The sequence below is a fragment of the Moschus berezovskii genome, chromosome 11 (assembly GCF_049115385.1).
Source record: "Moschus berezovskii isolate FMDL1 chromosome 11, NW_MosBer_1.0, whole genome shotgun sequence".
Lineage (NCBI taxonomy): Eukaryota > Metazoa > Chordata > Mammalia > Artiodactyla > Moschidae > Moschus > Moschus berezovskii.
Window position 1 is genome coordinate 34,403,618 of NC_142470.1, and position 16,793 is coordinate 34,420,410.

At 57.4% G+C, this 16,793-nt stretch overlaps 2 protein-coding genes and 1 pseudogene across 2 annotated transcripts; 2 read left to right on the plus strand and 1 right to left on the minus strand.

The window, feature by feature from the left end:
• Nucleotides 1–11: 11 nt before the first annotated feature.
• Nucleotides 12–1,322, minus strand: OST4 (oligosaccharyltransferase complex subunit 4, non-catalytic). The gene is made up of 3 exons (XM_088841243.1): nucleotides 1,164–1,322; nucleotides 901–1,038; nucleotides 12–249 (listed from the first exon to the last, which is right to left on the minus strand). The coding sequence occupies exons 1-2, from the start codon at nucleotides 1,262–1,264 to the stop codon at nucleotides 924–926; spliced, it is 216 nt and encodes a 71-aa protein (XP_088697369.1). The 5' UTR covers nucleotides 1,265–1,322; the 3' UTR covers nucleotides 12–249; nucleotides 901–923.
• A 358-nt stretch (nucleotides 1,323–1,680) lies between these two features.
• LOC148776117 (uncharacterized) lies at nucleotides 1,681–7,406 on the plus strand (annotated as a pseudogene).
• A 1,039-nt stretch (nucleotides 7,407–8,445) lies between these two features.
• Nucleotides 8,446–16,422, plus strand: EMILIN1 (elastin microfibril interfacer 1). Its single transcript, XM_055400530.2, has 8 exons — nucleotides 8,446–9,094; nucleotides 10,043–10,168; nucleotides 10,608–10,828; nucleotides 12,165–14,084; nucleotides 14,459–14,575; nucleotides 14,954–14,971; nucleotides 15,120–15,257; nucleotides 15,684–16,422. The coding sequence occupies exons 1-8, from the start codon at nucleotides 8,925–8,927 to the stop codon at nucleotides 16,019–16,021; spliced, it is 3,048 nt and encodes a 1,015-aa protein (XP_055256505.1). The 5' UTR covers nucleotides 8,446–8,924; the 3' UTR covers nucleotides 16,022–16,422.
• Nucleotides 16,423–16,793: the final 371 nt, after the last annotated feature.

Sequence of the window (16,793 nt, forward strand, 5' to 3'; positions counted from 1 at the left end):
GACCACAAAAATATATATATATATTTTTATATTGGGGGGAGGGAGTAGAAAAGAAAGGAGCCCCTATACTGGGCCCTATTCAGTGGCAGCTTCTTGTTCCATAGGGTTAAGGAAGACTTTGAGGAAATAAAAGTTGTTTGGAAAAATCCAGGTGGAGTTGCTTTGTGTGTTGTGATGGGTAGAAGGGATGAAGTGAAGTGTGAAGGCCCCTCATACCCTCCATCTTGCCTCAGACTATGTCCTGGAACCCTAGAAAAGAGGGGGAAAGACCTGAGGTAAGGAAAATGCTGCAGCTTTCCTCTGGGGCTTTCCTTCAGAACCAACTCCCATCCAGCCTGTTCCCCCCTTACAGTTCTCACCACTGTTACAGGTTCGTTTACAAGCCCTTCATACAACCTCCCCCATCCCACTCTTTATCTATGACTTAGGTCTATAGTAGCCACTTCCTACATAAGCGCCCTGTGCCCCTGAAATAGAATTCTCTATTTCCGCAACCCCCTCACAAAAAAATTATGCAGAAATAAAGACCTAACAACCTTGGAAAAGTAAGAACTATTTTAAGTGAAGAGCCCAAATCCTCATACTTGGATGGCATCCTCATTACCTTTATTCCTTAGGGTGTCAGTACCTCCTTGCACCCATACTATAAACTTGGAAATCGGGACCACATGAAGATGGGGACTGAGTGGGTTGACGGTACCCACCCCGTTCAAGCAGGAAGCGGTTTAAGGGGGAAGGGGGCAGGGCACTCGCTACTTTGTGGGGATAAAGGGGGCCCGTTCTGGACTGTATCATGCTTGGCCCAACACGTTCCGATTTGAAGTCTCGAACTCTGCAGGCCCTGGCGCGGCCTTCCCGCTCACTCTCCAGGGACTAGGCGCTACAGCCCCGGATCGTTACCTGGGGCAGAAAAAGCGCCACTCTCATTCCTGCTTCTTGGGATTGTTGACGGCCACGTAGTGATAGAGAACGACTAGCAGGAAGAGCGACACGCCCAGCATATTGGCGAAGATGGCGAGCTGCACGTCCGTGATCATGCTGAGGAGAAGAGGGGGGCCTGAGCCGCGGACCAGAGCACTTCTCGCCCAAACCAGGACCCGTCCTTGCCCGCCCTGGTCCAGTCACCGCCTATGGGTCGGGGATCGCGCCTGCGTGCCTCTTACCTGATCAGCGGGACTCGGCTCCGACGCGGTCTGGGGACTAGCTTGAGGTAGGAAACCTGGACCGGAAGTTTGAAGCGCCAATTGGGCTCCCAACCAGGCATTTCCGGTTGTGAGGCTCGGCCGGTAAGGGCTCTCTAGCCTCAGCGTCTCGCCTGCTCCCGCGGCGCGCTCGCGAGGGGCGGGGTCTTGGGTCGGGCCGAAGAGGGAGGGCCGTCGTGTGGGTCGCGGGGCGGACGCGCGCTCCGGACGCCGCGCGGCGCAGCTGACTGCAGCTGGCGCTTCCCCGAACGCGGTTAGCGGCCCTAGGGCAACCTCGCTGGAGCCAAGGAGTGGGCTAGAGTGAGGGGGCTGCGGCGGGGCCGGGCGAGGATCTCGGTTTGAGCCTAGACGGTGCCCCCCTACTCTCCTGTCCCGGCCCCCGCGCTGCTGCCCATCCTTCGCTTCCCGGCCCGGCCAGGTGCTTCCTTTGCGCCCTGCCCTCAGTGTCCCCTCCCTGGCCCGGGCGGCGGGGAGAGTGATGAGAGGCGGTGTAGAATGGGGACTGGAGTGGGGCGGCCTGGTCCTTCTCCTTGGCGCGCCAGCCTTTCTGCCCCATATGCGCCGAAAAGAACTATCCTGCCTGTGATCTGACCGGTGCCTCCCTTAGTCGGACTCCCTCCCTCCATCCCACCCCAAGAGGTGGGCGTTGGAAATAGGGCGGACCCTCCTGGAATCAAAACCCAAACCGTGGGACTTGGGCCAAGTGGGAAATCAGCCCCCGGATGTCGGGGAGGGGGAAAAGGAGGAAGGGCTGGGAGCGGCAAAAGGGGTCGTGTGGGTGGTTAGCAGAGTGGGCCTCCGAGGAGAAAAAAAGATGACAGTAGGTAGATGTCCGAGGGTCTTTCGTGAGGGGAGAGGCAGCCCGGAGCTTTACAACCCTCTGCCCAGCCCAAACTTACTCCCCCTCACTTCTTGCTTTCCCTCAGCTTCACCATAAAAGGGAACGGCACTAAGCCAGGCTGGGGCCGGGGGCTGGGCTGTTGCTCTGGAGCTGTCAGGGGTAATGGAAGCCAGTTGCTTTGCGGTAGAGGGGGGCCAGGGCTCAGGGGACGCCTCTGGTTCTCTGAGCCAAAGAAAACTACAGGAGCTGCTATGGGGCTGGAACAGCTAAGGGTGCACTCACTAGCCGGGAGTGGGCTTCCCTGACTTGGGACCATCAGCAGTTTGTCCACCATGCTCCAGCCCAGTGACTCCTAAACTGTGTCTCTACCTTTAGCAGTCTGTAGTTCCCTGGCCTCCCCTACCTCATCACCCAGCCCCCACCCAGTATTTCCCAGAAGTTTCCTATTTAGAATCTCAAGCCCATGTTCCCTGCACATAACAAAGTGAAACCCCAGCGGTGTACTCACTCCCTCATGTGTCCCTCAGTGAGCAGTCTGTTCCCAGCTCTGCTCTGGGAGAATAAGGGTCTGGGTCTTAAGGGATTACACATGTTATGCTTTGTGTCTCCTGGAAATTTAAAGCAGATCCAAGTGCAGCCAAACATTTAGATCCACTGTTGAAACAGAACTAGATCCTAGAAAGTACACTTTCTAGATTGTAAAGAACACGAGGGAAGACCTTGGACGTGCTTCAGCTTCTCAAGGCTGTCCTAAAAACCAGCTGACCCGGGTGCAAAGTAAACTAGACTCTTGGAGCTGAAGGGAGCCTTCAAGGTCATTTTATGAGGCAGGAAACTGGAGCCCAGAAGGTAATTGATTTGACCAAATTTCTGCAAATGGCTAAAGACAGTGTCCCGTGATTCCTGCTCCTCTGTTCCATACTCCCTGTTAGATAGTGGACCCAATAGATTGGCCTAGGGTCAGGGACAAGCGGAATAGGGTTTGTTTTTTAGAATCATCCAGAAATGTCCTTCACCTCCCAGAACTTCCTGTGCCTAGTTCAGTGAGTCTTAATCAGCCTTGAATGGGTCACTTGGCCTAGTGCCTGGAGGAACTTTTTAACCAAGTTAAAACTTGTCTCCAGGGACTTCCCTGGTGGTCCAGTGGTTAAGAATCTGCCTGCCAGTGCAGGCAACACAGGTTCAATCCCTGGTCTGGTAACATTTCACATGCTGCAAGGCAACTAAGCCTGCGTGTCACAGTTACTGAGCTCATGTGCTGCAACTACTGAAGCCCACACACCTAGAACCCGTGCTCCACAACCTTAAGAAGCCACCACAACAAGAAACCCTCACACCACAATGGAGAGTAGCCCCTGCTTACCGCAACTGGAGAAAGCCCAAGTGCAGCAACAAAGATCCAGTGCAGCCAAAAATACATAAATAAGGATGGTCTCTAGGACTTTGTGCATGCGCACTAAGCCACTTTAGTCGTGTCCAACTCTTTGAGACGCTATTGACAGTAGCCCACCAGGCTCCTCTGTCCATGGGATTCTCCAGGCAAGAATACTGGAGTGGGTTGCCATGCCCTCCTCCCGGAGATCTTCCCAACCCAGGGATCAAACCCACATCTCTTATATCTCCTTCATTGGCAGGCAGGTTCTCTACCGCTTGCACCACCTGGGAAGCCCAGGACTAAGCTGCTGCTGCTAAGTCACTTCAGTTGTGTCCGACTCTGTGTGACCCTGTAGATGGCAGCCCACTAGGCTGCCCCGTCCCTGGGATTCTCCAGGCAAGAACACTGGAGTGGGTTGCCATTTCCTTCTCCAATGCGTGAAAGTGAAGTCGCTCAGTCGTGTCCAACTCTTCACTACCCCATGGACTGCAGCCTACCAGGCTCCCCCGCCCATGGGAATTTCCAGGCAAGAGTACTGGAGTGGGTTACCATTGCCTTCTCAGGACTAAGCTGTTGCTGCTGCTGCTGCTAAGTCGCTTCAGTTGTGTCCGACTCTAGGAACTAACAAATCTTGAAAATATCTTGGGTGAGAAAGCATGAGGGAAGTGAGTCAGGTGAAGCCTTATCCTGGGGTAGTTAGGGGAGAGAAAGTGGGGGGGGACAAAGAGTGGGGAAATGTGAAGCTTAGTCTCTGTGATTAATGTGACATTTTCAAGAAGTCATGGTCAGGATTAGGCTCAGGAGTGAAAAAGCAACAAGACCTGGAAAAGAGAACTGGGTTCTGAGTCCAGGGAGGTTGGCTCCTAAATATGACACCTGTGGGAAGGGTTGGAAGGAAAAGGTAAATGTGTGTATTTGTGCTGGAGTGGACCTTTGCCTGAGTCCCCACAAGCTGGAATTCCCCTCTGGATTTGTATGACCCAAGGCCGGGTTCATATTATTCCCGCTTTTTTCTTCCCACTGTTCAGCCTTCGGACAGAGGGCGGTAGCCATAAAACGCTCCTTACTGCCCATGCCCCTGTTTGTCCTGGCCCCGATGTAGGAGCTCACCGCTGTCAGTGATGGTTGACTGAATGAGTTAGTCCCCTGCTGTAGCCAAGATTTCCCACTGGCACTAGACCTTTGGCAATTTCCTATCTTGGAGTGGTTATAAAATAGACCTTGTCCTACTGCCCCAGGGACGCTTAGCCTTTTTTGGTCTCAAGAATTCTCTTGCCAGTCTCTAGAAATTTATGGCTGCCTATCAATACCACCACTGCCGCCACTGCCTTCCCTGAAAACTTAGTCTCCAGTGCAGCCTGCTTGTCCAATACCTCAGGCCTCCCCAGTGAACCCAGGAATTGTCCCCCCACACACACACACACCTGGCAGTGAACCCAGAGCCACTGATTTCTTTGAGATCTCATAAACATTCATGTCAGTCCCTAGATTTTGGCTCCTAATTACAGGACTAAACAAAATGCAACCTACTGCCATTATATCTCAAAGCCAGCATTTTTAACTTGACACACTTAAGATACAACAGATTTTTTAACTTGAGGGGTCAGGCAAAGGAATGGGTGACAACTGGGTTAGTGACAAGATGGCTGGGATGACTTCAGGTTGCCAGAGGCTGCTGAAGGGGAAGGAAGTTGGTTTCCTACCAGGGTCGGAGCCAGGGCCTAGAACTTATGTGGAGACCAGGGACAAAGCCATAGCCTTCCAGTGAAAGCGACTTTGAAATCAGGACCTTCCAAGATCATTTCCTTCAAGTCTCCCTAGGTTTGGGCCCCTCACCTCTAAGGAACAGCCACAGATTTCCATTTCTAACGGTTCCAGTGTTTGCTTTCACCATCACGTCTTTTTGGCAACATTTCTGCCAGTCATCAGGATCGTATTCTGGGCCATAGGACCCCAGGGACGCATCATTCAGAGTCACATTGACACGGTGGTACCCATTCTCATGTATGTCCTAAGTTGCTTAAGTCGTGTCCAACTCTTTGCAACCTCTTGGACTGTAGCGCACCAGGCTCCTTCATGAGATTCTCCAGGCAAGAATATTGGAGGGTTGCCATGCCCTCCTCTAGGGGATCTTCCCCACCCAGGGATCGAGCCGTGTCTCTTGTCTCTTTCATTGGCCATCTGCCAATGGTAGATGAAAGAACCCATCGGTTCTTTACCACCAGCACCACCTAGGAAGCCCCACCCATTCTCATAGTTCCCAACTATTGCCCTGCAAACGATTCTCAGAATCAAGACCCACTTTGCTAACCGTCTCCTGTGGATGTTTATTTTCATCAAGATGTGTTGTTGTTGTTCAGTTGCCCAGTCATGTCTGACTCTTTGCGACCCCATGGACTGCAGCATGCCAGGCCTCCCTGTCCCTCACCCCCGGAGTTTGCTCAAGTTCACGTTCATTGCATCGGTGATGCTGTCCAGCCATCTCATCCTCTGAAGCCCTCTTCTCCTCCTGCCCTCGATCTTTCCCAGCATCAGGGACTTTTCCAATGAGTTGTCTGTTCGCATCAGATGACCAAAATACTGGAGCTTCAGCTTCAGCATCAGTCCTTCCATTGACTATTCAGGGTTGATCTCCCTTAAGATTGACTGGTTTGATCTCCTTGCTATCCAAGGTACTTTCAGGAGTCTTCAGCACCACAGTTGCTGCTGCTGCTGCTAAGTCACTTCAGTTGTGTCCAACTCTGTGCAACCCCATAGACGGCAGCCTACCAGGTTCCCCCATCCCTGGGATTTTCCAGGCAAGAACACTGGAGTGGGTTGCTATTTCCTTCTCCAATGCATGAAAGTGAAAAGTGAAAGTGAAGTCGCTCAGTCGTGTCTGACTCTTAGCGACCCCATGGACCGCAGCCCACCAGGCTCCTCCATCCATGGGATTTTCCAGGCAAGAATACTGAAGTGGGGTGCCAGCACCACAGCACCACAGTTCAGTGTGGTGCTCAGCACCACAGTTCAAAGGCATCAATTCTTTGGTGTTCTACCTTCATTACTGTCCAGCTCTCACAACCATACATGACCACTGGGAAGATCATAGCCTGGTTACTCTCCTCTTAAACTTGGAATGCCCAAACTAAGATCATCTTTCTTCCCTTCAGACCAGCTCCTCTTCTCAACTTTACCACCCTGGCTCAAACCCTGGAATCTTCTCCCTTTATCTGGTCCCTCATTCCTCACCAAGCAGCCACAACCTGCTCTCCCAGGTTGGCATCACTTTGCAACATAGAATTTGAAAGGGACCTGAGATGACAGCAGACCCCCAGTGGAGTCAGGGGATTTGTTCAAAGTGATAACACTATTTAGAGGAGAAGCCGGAACCAGCATTCTTGTGCTCTAACACCCAGTCCATTGCTCTTGCCGAGAATATCTTCTTTCTCTGTGTGTATTCACCCCCATACTAAAAACTTGTAACCCAAGCTCTTAACCAGTCTTCTGAGGCTCTCTCTCTGATTTTTTCCACAATCGACTTTGTGAAACAGAGAAGAGCTAACACTTATGTAGCATTTACCATGTGTCAGGCACTATTCCAAATGCTTTACATGGATTAACTGAATCCTCACAAACCTAGGAAGGAGGAGAGTACTATTACTCCCAAGTTACAGATGAGGAAACTGAGACAGACCACTTTTGCCAACCCGAAATCTCTCCACTCCCCTGGTCTCTGTGGTTCGCTTTTCCCTCCAACACGGATCAGGTTCTCTTTCTTCCAATAGCTCTTCTCTGACTCCCCGCAGCAGTCAGCTGTCTTTCTCTTCCTCTTAACCGGAGCACAGCATCCATCTGTCTGGCCCCCTGGCCTTCTGTCCGTCCAGCCTGTGTTCGTTCTCTCTTGTATCCTGTCCCCCAACAGGACCAGCTGCTCCTGACTGAGTCCTTCGTGGGCCTTTGCTCCCTGGGCACCTCGTCAGCACCCACACCCCGCACTCTCGCCTGATTTCATTTTAGTACTTCTGCCTCTGTCTCCCAAGTGGCCCACCATGCAGGGAAACCTGGACAGAACCCAATGCTGAGGGCCAGATGGTGAGGGGGGCCATATGACAGATTCGGACATCTCACGAGGAGCCTACCAGACAGGGTGGTGGTTGAGTCAACTTCCTTGCCTGCCTCAGAGGCTATCAGACTTGGCTCCAGGGTAGGGAGTGACTTCCTTCAGGCTAAACAGATAGGGCCCAACTCATCTCCCTGCCTCCCCTCCCCCACTCATGACTTTCACCAAGACAAGCCTGACACCCACGTTCACTTGGCCTTTGGAGAATGAAGTCTTTCTCCTCTTGCCCAAGTCCTCTCCATGCTTGACAGAAGCTGCTCTCCATTGCCGGACTCCTTTCTTCCTCTGGCTTCTCTGAATTTCCTGCCGGCCTCTGTGGAGTCCTTCTCCCTTTGCTCCCTGGTCCAGTAGCTTTTGCTCCTCTCCTCCTCTTTCCTCCCAAGCCACTGACCTGGGTACTATTTAGATTCTAATCTGAGCCATGCTCTTGATTTGCTGTGTTACCTTGGACAAATTACTTTCCCACTCTGGGCCTCAATTGTCACATCTATAAAAGGAGGCAGCTGGACTAGATGGTGAGTGGCGGTTCTGCTGAGCCCCTGCAAGTTCATTCTCCCTTTTACGGCTCTCCTCTCCACCTCTCCTAGGTTTCCTCTCCGGGGTGGGGGTGGGGGGGAGCCCTGCCCTGGCCCCGGGAGAGCTGTGGCTCTAGCTCCCGTTCCCTGTCTAAGCGACCAGCCCTGGGCCTCCTCCCCAGCTCTGGCCCCGGCTCTGCTCCATGTGGCCTGTCTGAGAGGCTGGCCCCAAGCCCGGCGGCAACTCCACATTTCTCTGTTTTTCCTTTTTTTTTTCCTCTCTCTTTCCCGGAGTTAACAAGAAGCAGATGTGGCGCACGATGGTTGGAGGTCGGGGGAGGAAGGGGGAGGCTGGACCGCCAGCCAGACAGGGGGGGAAGGGAGGGGAGTGAGGGAGAGCGAGAGGCGGGAGGCCAGGGCCCGCCCCACAGCCACTCTTGCGCCTCTGAGCAGCCACAGGGGCAAAGCCCTGTCACCCCCAGGATCTGGTCACTGGGGAAAACCGACAGCAGAGACCAGAGGAGGGCCAGATGGAGCGAGGGGGTGGAGGCCCAGGAGGCAGCATCTGAGAGGGCCGGGGACCGGGCGCAGGAGGCCAGGGTGTGTGTAGCGGGGCCCAGAGAACAAACTCCCCTCAGAAGTGGAGAAGAGGAGAGCGGAAGGAATCGAAGGACGGACAGACAGGAGCCTGAGGAGGAAAGGGGAGGGGGAGAGGGGTCAGGCCAGGCAGTCGAGGAGGAGGCGTGTGGCTGGGGGCTGCCGGCAGGAAGCTGGGGACAGGACCTGCTGTCCCTCAGAGCAGCGGCATCCCCCCACCCTCGCTCTGGGCAGAGGCGCCAGTGGTCAGGCCAGGATGTGCCTCTGAGGGCCACCGCGGAGCGCCCCCACCATGGCCCCCGGAACCCTCTGGAGCTGCTACCTCTGCTGCCTGCTGACCACCGCTGTGGGGGCAGCCAGCTACCCTCCTCGCGGCTACAGCCTCTACACTGGCAGTGGCGGGGCCCTCAGCTCTGGGGGCACCCAGGCCCAGAGTGCCCCCCGACCTGCCAGCCGCCACAGGTAGGAGTCTGGGTCTCAGCCCAAGGCTGGAGGTAGAAGGGAGGGTGGGTGTCCCGGCCCCTGCCCCGGGTACATTCTTCTGGGCTGTCCACACTAGGGCAAAGGAAGTGGGACGAGGAAACCCATCCACCAGGTGGCTCTTCGCATGCCCGCCTTCCTTCAGGGCCCCCTGGAGTGGATAGGTACCCCCCCACCCCCATCTAACCTTATGGGGAATCATTTCCACGTTAGGTGCCCAGGGAAACTATCCTGAGAGCCACGGGCCAGGCCTTCCTGTCACTGCCAGTCCACACCAGCCTGGGAGTCTCTGCAGACCTCTCATCCCATGCTAGGGCTCCCTCAGCCCCATGCAGTAACCCACGCTTCCCACACCACTTTTCTGCTCCTTTCCTTTCTCCAGCAGACTCGGTCTGGAGGCTGGTGGTTGGTGGGGAGAGAGGGGGGCCAAGAGTGTTGAACTGAGAGCCCCAGGGCGGCCGAGCTCATGAATAGCTTATTCTCTCCTTAACCCTGAGCTGGACCCCTGCCTGCTCCGACCACTCCCCTGAGGGGTGAGGAGAAGCCAGTGGATCACCAGGGAACCTGGCCAGCCGGCTCACGCAGGCCACAGGCCACGCCAAGCTGGGGGTTGAGACAGAAAGGGACATGAATGAATGCGTGAATTCAGATGCTCCCCAGGCGCCCCAGCCATGAGGATCAACATCCCGTAGTTGTGGTTTTGCCTTCTGGGCCTCCTGTTCCCATCTTGAAAAGTCTTTATTGCCTCCTACTACACGGGAAGGCGTGGGGGGGTGGGGTGAGGAGCTGTCCCTGCCAAAACCCTGGCTTCCCCTGGTCCCCAGAGGCCCTTCATCTCGTGACCCTCCCTCAGCCCTTCTGGTAGCCCCTAAGCCTCCCCACGGGATCTGTGTCTCTGGCCCTGAGACCCAGGTGGGGTTGTGCCTGCAGGAACTGGTGTGCCTATGTGGTGACCCGGACAGTGAGCTGTGTCCTTGAGGATGGAGTGGAGACCTTCGTCAAGCCTGACTACCAGCCCTGTGGCTGGGGCCAGCCCCAGTGTTCCCGCAGTATCATGTGAGGATGGGTCCTTGGTGGGGGCTGGGCTAGGGCCGCCAACCTGGGTTATTTATACAAAGCAGGTAGCCAGGGGCAGGACCAGGGGCTTCGTTGAGAGCCATTTGAGGAGATGCTGAGGCAACTCTGTCTGGTGGGATACTGAGGGCAAACTCACTTGGACCACCCTGCCAGCTTTGGGAATGTGTCTTCTGGGCCTGGCCACATTCAAGGAGACGATTCAAAGCTCCAGCATAGGACAAGGGGAGGAAGAACAGGGATTTGGCCTTCGGCCAACCGGCTGACAACTGTCAACTGAGCAAGGCCACATGCTGGTCAGTAAGGGGGACCCAGCCCGAGGGACAGACCTAGCCCACTAACAGCGGCCCATCTCTGAGGACAGGGGCCAGGATCACTGACAGTGCAGGAGGAGTAAGGGGCCTCCCTCCACCTCTCCCAGGTACCGCAGCTTCCTGCGCCCTCGCTACCGCGTGGCCTACAAAACGGTAACGGCTATGGAATGGAGGTGCTGCCAGGGCTACGGGGGCGATGACTGTGCAGAGGGCCCTGCCCCGGCGCTGGGCCCTGCACCCACCACACCGCGGCCCCGGCCCCAGCCTGCCCGCCCCAACCTCTCCGGCTCAAGTGCGGGCAGCCACCTGAGTGGACTGGGAGGGGAAGGTGAGTATGGGAGTTGATAGGGAGAGGAATGGAGACAGTGCTGGGGAAAAGCATGGGGCCAGGCTGCTACGGGGAGACCCCTGCTGCAGGTCAGGGCTGGGGGCTGGGGGGGTGGGGGGGGCGCGGAAAACGGAAGATAGTTAATGAGATCCCTGAGGTTCCTTTCCACACTTGAGAGCAAGAGAGAGAATGTCTGTGTGTGGGTTGTGTGTATGTGTGTTTGAGTGTGCGAGAGAAGAGAGATTGAGTGAGACCCAGAGAAAAGGAAGGCAGAGAAAGAGAATGTGCTCGCACACGCCCATGTGTGGCCAAGATACTTCCTAGTTGGGAACAGCTGCGGGAGGAAGGGGGAATTCCTTGGAGAAGCTTGGTCCAAGGGGATAGACACTTGGGACTACAAGTCCTAGCATGCACTGCAGCTGACTACAAGTCCCAGACACCCCAGTGGCCTCTAGAGACTGCAGGTCCCAGAATGCAGCAGTCCCTGTTGCCCAGTACTGCAGATGTGCTGTGTTGCCTGCCAGGGAGATAGCCGTGCTGTAATTATGGAAACAGGAACTGCTGGCTGACTCTTCCAACACCCAGCCAGATCCCCTGCAGCTTGCCTCGGAGTTGTGTTTGTCCCTGTGGTGGTGTGGAGAGGGGCCTCCCACATTCACATTTCACTCATCCTGCGGAAGCGATGTATTGTCAGTTCCTTTTGTTCAGCTGCAGAAACAGTTTCCATAAAGTTAGGAGGCATTCTGGATGATAGAACCATATTAAACTTGTAATCCATGGCCCAGTTAATCAACCTCTCTGGTCCTCTATCTCTCAATCTATTAAATGCAAAGAGCTAATGGGCTTCCCTAGTGGCTCAGATGGTAAAGAATCTGCCTGCGATGAGGGAGACCTGGGTTTGATTCCTGGTTTGGGAAGGAAGGAATGAGGAGGAGGAAATGGCAACCCACTTCAGTATTCTTGCCTGGAGAATCCCATGCACAGAGTAGCCTGGCGAGCTACAGTCCATGGGGTCGCAAAGAGTTGGACATGACTGAGCGACTAAAACACACAATGGTATTTGTGCAATGCAGTTGTTGTAAAGGGGAAGGAGCCATGGTCCATATTTGACTCAGAGGCTTTCAGTGAATGGAGTTTCTTTCCATCTTTTCTTTTTTTGGGTTTTGTTTTGCTTTTTCTTTCCATCTTTTCTTGCCCAGGTCACCCAGCTAAGGAATGTCCAAATCAGCTGGGACCTCTGCTGTTTCGCTGGAGCTAGGGAGAGAAGGTCCCTAGGAGGCAGACACTGAACTCTGCGGTCCAGCCCCTCAGCCTTATTCCTCCCCTTCTCTGCCAGGTCCTGGGGAGTCCGAGAAGGTCCAGCAGCTGGAAGAGCAGGTGCAGAGCCTGACAAAGGAGCTGCAGGGCCTTCGGGGTGTCCTGCAGGGACTGAGCGGGCGCCTGACCGAAGACGTCCAGAGGGCTGTGGAGACGGCCTTTAACGGGAGGCAGCAGCCGGCAGATGCAGCAGCCCGCCCGGGTGTGCACGAAACCCTCAATGAGATCCAGCAGCAGCTGCAACTCCTGGACAACCGCGTCTCCACCCACGACCAGGAGCTGGGCCATCTGAACAACCATCACAGCGGCGGCGGCAGCAGCAGGGCTCCGGACCCCACCCCGGCCCCTCCAGGCCACAGCGAGGAACTGCTGCGGGAGCTGGAGCAGCGGCTGCAGGAGTCATGCTCTGTGTGCCTGGCGGGGCTGGATGGCTTTCGACGGCAGCAGCAGCAAGACAGGGAGCGGCTGCGAGCGCTGGAGAAGCTACTGGCCTCCGTGGAGGAACGGCAGCGGCACCTCGCGGGGCAGGCCCTGGGCCGCTGGGCCCCTCAGGAGTGCTGCCCTCCAGAGCTGGGCCGGCGACTGGCTGAGCTGGAGCGGAGGCTGGATGTTGTGGCTGGCTCAGTGACAGTGCTGAGCGGGCGGCGAGGCACCCACCTGGGAGGAGCATCTGGGCAGGGGGGCCACCCTCCAGGCTACACCAGCTTAGCATCCCGCCTCTCCCGCCTGGAGGACCGATTCAACTCTACCTTGGGCCCCTCGGAGGAACAGGAGGAGGGCTGGCCGGGGCGTCCTGGGGGGCTGGGCCACTGGCTGCCTGCTGCCCGGGGCAAACTAGAGAAGCTGGAGGGGCGGCTGACCAATGTGAGCGGGGAGCTGGGGGGGCGGCTGAATCAGCTGGAAGAGCAGGTGGCAGGGGCAGTGCAGGCATGTGGGCAGCTCTGCCCTGGGGCCCCCGGGGAGCAGGACTCCCAGATCAGGGAGATCTTCAGTGCCTTGGAGCGCAGGGTGTTGGACAGTGAGGGGCAGCTGAGGCTGGTGGGCTCAGACCTGCACAAGCTGGGAGCAGCTGGGGAGGCCCAGCAGGCCACGCTGGAGCAACTGCAAGGGGTGGTGGGCCTGCTCCACGGTCGCGTCGATGCGCTGGGTGAGACGGCTGCAGAATTTGCATTGCAGCTGAATCTCACAGCTGCACGGCTGGGCCAACTGGAGGGACTGCTGCAGGCCCGTGGGGAGGAGGGCTGTGGCGCCTGCGGAGGTGTACAAGAGGAACTCGGCCGCCTGCGGGATGGCGTGGAGCGCTGCTCCTGCCCGCTGTTACCCCCCCGGGGCCCTGGGGCCGGCCCTGGGGTCGGGGGACCGAGCCGTGGACCACTGGATGGCTTCAGTGTGTTCGGGGGCAGCTCAGGCTCAGCCCTCCAGGCCCTGCAAGGAGAGCTCTCTGAGGTCATTCTCACCTTCAGCTCCCTCAATGACTCGCTGCATGAGCTGCAGACCACTGTGGAGGGCCAGGGTGCTGATCTGGCTGACCTGGGAGCCACCAAGGACCGCATCATCTCTGAGATCAATAGGCTGCAACAGGAGGCCACAGAGCACGCTACAGAGAGTGAGGAGCGCTTCCGAGGCCTGGAGGAGGGACAGGCACAGGCTGGCCAGTGCCCCAGCCTAGAGGGGCGATTGGGCCGCCTGGAGGGAGTCTGTGAGCGGCTGGACACTGTGGCTGGGGGACTGCAGGGCCTGCGTGAAGGCCTTTCCAGACACGTGGCTGGGCTCTGGGCTGGGCTACGGGAAACCAACAGCACTAGCCAAACACAGGCAGCCTTACTGGAGAAGCTGCTGGAGGGGCAGGCCGGCCTGGGCAAGCGCCTGGGTGCCCTTAATAGCTCCCTGCTGCTGCTGGAGGACCAGCTTCACCAGCTCAGCTTGAAGGACCTCACCGGTGAGTGGGCAAGAGGAGGCACCGGGGAGCAGGGGTAGGACCTTTTTCAAGTTTTCTCTTTCTCCTTCCCTGACCCTACAACAAGCTAACCTTAATCTCGTTTACTTCCTCTTTGCCCTGCTCTGCATGAATCGCATACCCACCACTGTCCCAGGGCTTGGCTTGTCCACAAGAGATGACCCAAGTTCCCAGCTCCCCACCCTCCTTGATGGCTCAGACAGGCCTATGGGTGGAGGTGGAGTGTTGCTCTGCTGCCTAGGTACCCAGCGTGGGCAGCAAGGGGCCCCATCACCCTGTCCCTGGATCCACTACCTTCCTTGTCTTCTGGAAACTCATTTTTATGGCTCTCCTTCAACCCAGTTTTGTCACCGTAGGGCCTCCAGGTGAGGCTGGGCCACCAGGGCCTCCTGGGATGCAGGGACCCCCTGGCCCCGCTGGGCCTCCAGGACCTCCAGGCAAGGATGGACAGAAGGGGCCCATGGGGCCACCAGGTGAGCAGGCTGAGATCCTTACTGCAGCCAGGGCTGCCAGCGCCCTGGGCAGCCCTGGACTTGACATTCTACTCTGAACTTGACAGAGAAGGGGGGAAAAGGTGCAGAACTGGGGCTCCTACATGGCTGACATTGACTAGGAAAGTAACTAGGAGATAGGATAGTCAGCGTGCTGGCCAGTTGACTGTGGGTGGCCTCCTTGCTGTGTTGAAGACTGTGGCTGAGCCTACAAGGTTAAAGAGAATAGATCCCATCTGTCTCCCCCATTTCTGCTTTGGGGGTCTGCATAGCACCTGGCACAGTGGGAAAGCAGGTGTTTGCTGAGTGACTCAGTGAGAGCTGCCCTAGTTCTCACCGCTCCCTTTTCTCTCCCCACAGGTCCCCAAGGTGAACAGGGTAAGTTCCCCTCATTCAGTGCTGGAGGGAGGGGACCCAAGCCAGGATTTGGAGGACGGAGGGTCTCAGGCAGCCCTGGTGGGTGGAGATTGAGAAATAGAAGGGAGCTGCACTGAACATTCACTCTGACACCCTCCCCCCACCCCAGGACCCGAGGGGGCACCAGCAGCCTCTGTGCCCCGGGTAGCCTTTTCAGCTGCCCTGAGCTTGCCCCGGTCTGAACCAGGCACGGTGCCCTTCGACAGAGTCCTGCTCAACGATGGGGGCTACTACGATCCAGAGACTGGTGAGCCTGGAAGCAGGCAGCTGGGCACTGGGGGAGTCGGGGAGGCTGTGCGGTGACATGTCCCCATTCTTGCCCTTTCAGACAAGCTGGATCCTTTCATTCTCTGGTTTGGGGAGACCCTGTTTTCTCCTTCATTTATTCCTTCTCACCACAACTTGGATTGAGGGGTGGGTAGGGAGGGGAAGAGCCTATCCTTCTACAGCTCTTTCGGGGGCCTGCTATTGCCCAGGCACTGTCCTCAAGTGCTGGGGATGCGGAAATGAACAAAAACACCGACTTGCCTGCCGTCTGTGAAGCTCAGGTCCTGGTAGAAGAGAGGTAGAAAAGACCAGAGGGTCCCTCCGGAGTACAGTTCTGAAAGGGCTCCCAGACGCCTTCCCGGCCCCTGCCACCTGTCCCCCTCCTCACTGTCACTCTTGTCCCCAGGCGTGTTCACGGCGCCACTGGCCGGGCGCTACTTGCTGAGCGCGGTGCTGACGGGGCACCGGCACGAGAAGGTGGAGGCCGTGCTGTCCCGCTCCAACCTGGGCGTGGCCCGCATAGACTCCGGTGGCTACGAGCCCGAGGGCCTGGAGAATAAGCCGGTGGCCGAGAGCCAGCCCAGCCCGGGCGCCCTAGGCGTGTTCAGCCTCATCCTGCCGCTGCAGGTCGGGGACACGGTCTGCATCGACCTGGTCATGGGGCAGCTGGCGCACTCGGAGGAACCGCTCACCATTTTCAGCGGAGCCCTGCTCTACGGAGACCTGGAGCTCGAACAGGTGTAGACGGCGGGGTGGGGAAGTATCGGGGACCGGGTCCCACCCGCCCGAAGTGTCTACGCGGCCAAACAGCCAGCCAGGAGGCGGGCTCCCCGGGGTCTCGCCTGGGACGCGGCGCCGACCCCCGGGGAGCCGCAGCAGAGGCTCCCCGAGCCGAGCGGCGTCCTCCCCATGGTTGGAGTGCACCGGGTCGGGGACTCTGGGGTCCCCTCGTCCAGACCGTTGGCCTGATCGCCGTCCCTGCAGGACACGGACTGCGGAGGGGCCCATCCTGGCACCCTCTGCTCCCCCAACTGGCCTTCAGGCCGAGTCCCTCTGCTCCAGGGCTCTCTCGAGGGGACTCCGGCCCCCACCGCCATACTAAACTATTCAGGAATAAAGACACTTGGTTTTTCTAAAAAAAAACTAAACAAGCCGTCTGCTCTCCTATGTGTTCATGGGTCGACAGGAGTACACAGGGGACGGGATGAGGGAGACCCAGACCAGATTCGCGCCCTCAGCTCCGGCCGAGTAGCTCTGCCCGCACTAGCGCTCTGGACGCGCGAGCGCGAAGCGCGTCCGCCGCTTCGAGCCCCGGCCAGGCCCCCCTCCTGGTCGCGCCCTTTCCTCCCGAGTCCGCCAGAGGGCGCCGGGACCCGCGACCTCGGCGCCGCTGGGCGGGGTCTCCAGTCACGTGACTGCCGCGGCCCACCTTGCGCGGCTCCGCGGCAGAGGCGAGGCCGCGGCCTGGGATTGGCCCGACCTCGGGGGCGGGGCGGGGCAGCCGGGACAGCGCGGG

Bases quoted from the DNA above. Each gene is read 5' to 3' on its own strand.
- EMILIN1 (XM_055400530.2), top strand. From the start codon at position 8,925: ATGGCCCCCGGAACCCTCTGGAGCTGCTACCTCTGCTGCCTGCTGACC. The intron at 10,829-12,164 runs GTGAGTATGGGA...CTTCTCTGCCAG, and splicing joins GAGTGGACTGGGAGGGGAAG to GTCCTGGGGAGTCCGAGAAG. The intron at 14,085-14,458 runs GTGAGTGGGCAA...TTGTCACCGTAG, and splicing joins CAGCTTGAAGGACCTCACCG to GGCCTCCAGGTGAGGCTGGG.
- OST4 (XM_088841243.1), bottom strand. From the start codon at position 1,264: ATGCCTGGTTGGGAGCCCAATTGGCGCTTCAAACTTCCGGTCCAGGTT. The intron at 1,039-1,163 runs GTAAGAGGCACG...TCTTCTCCTCAG, and splicing joins AGCCGAGTCCCGCTGATCAG to CATGATCACGGACGTGCAGC.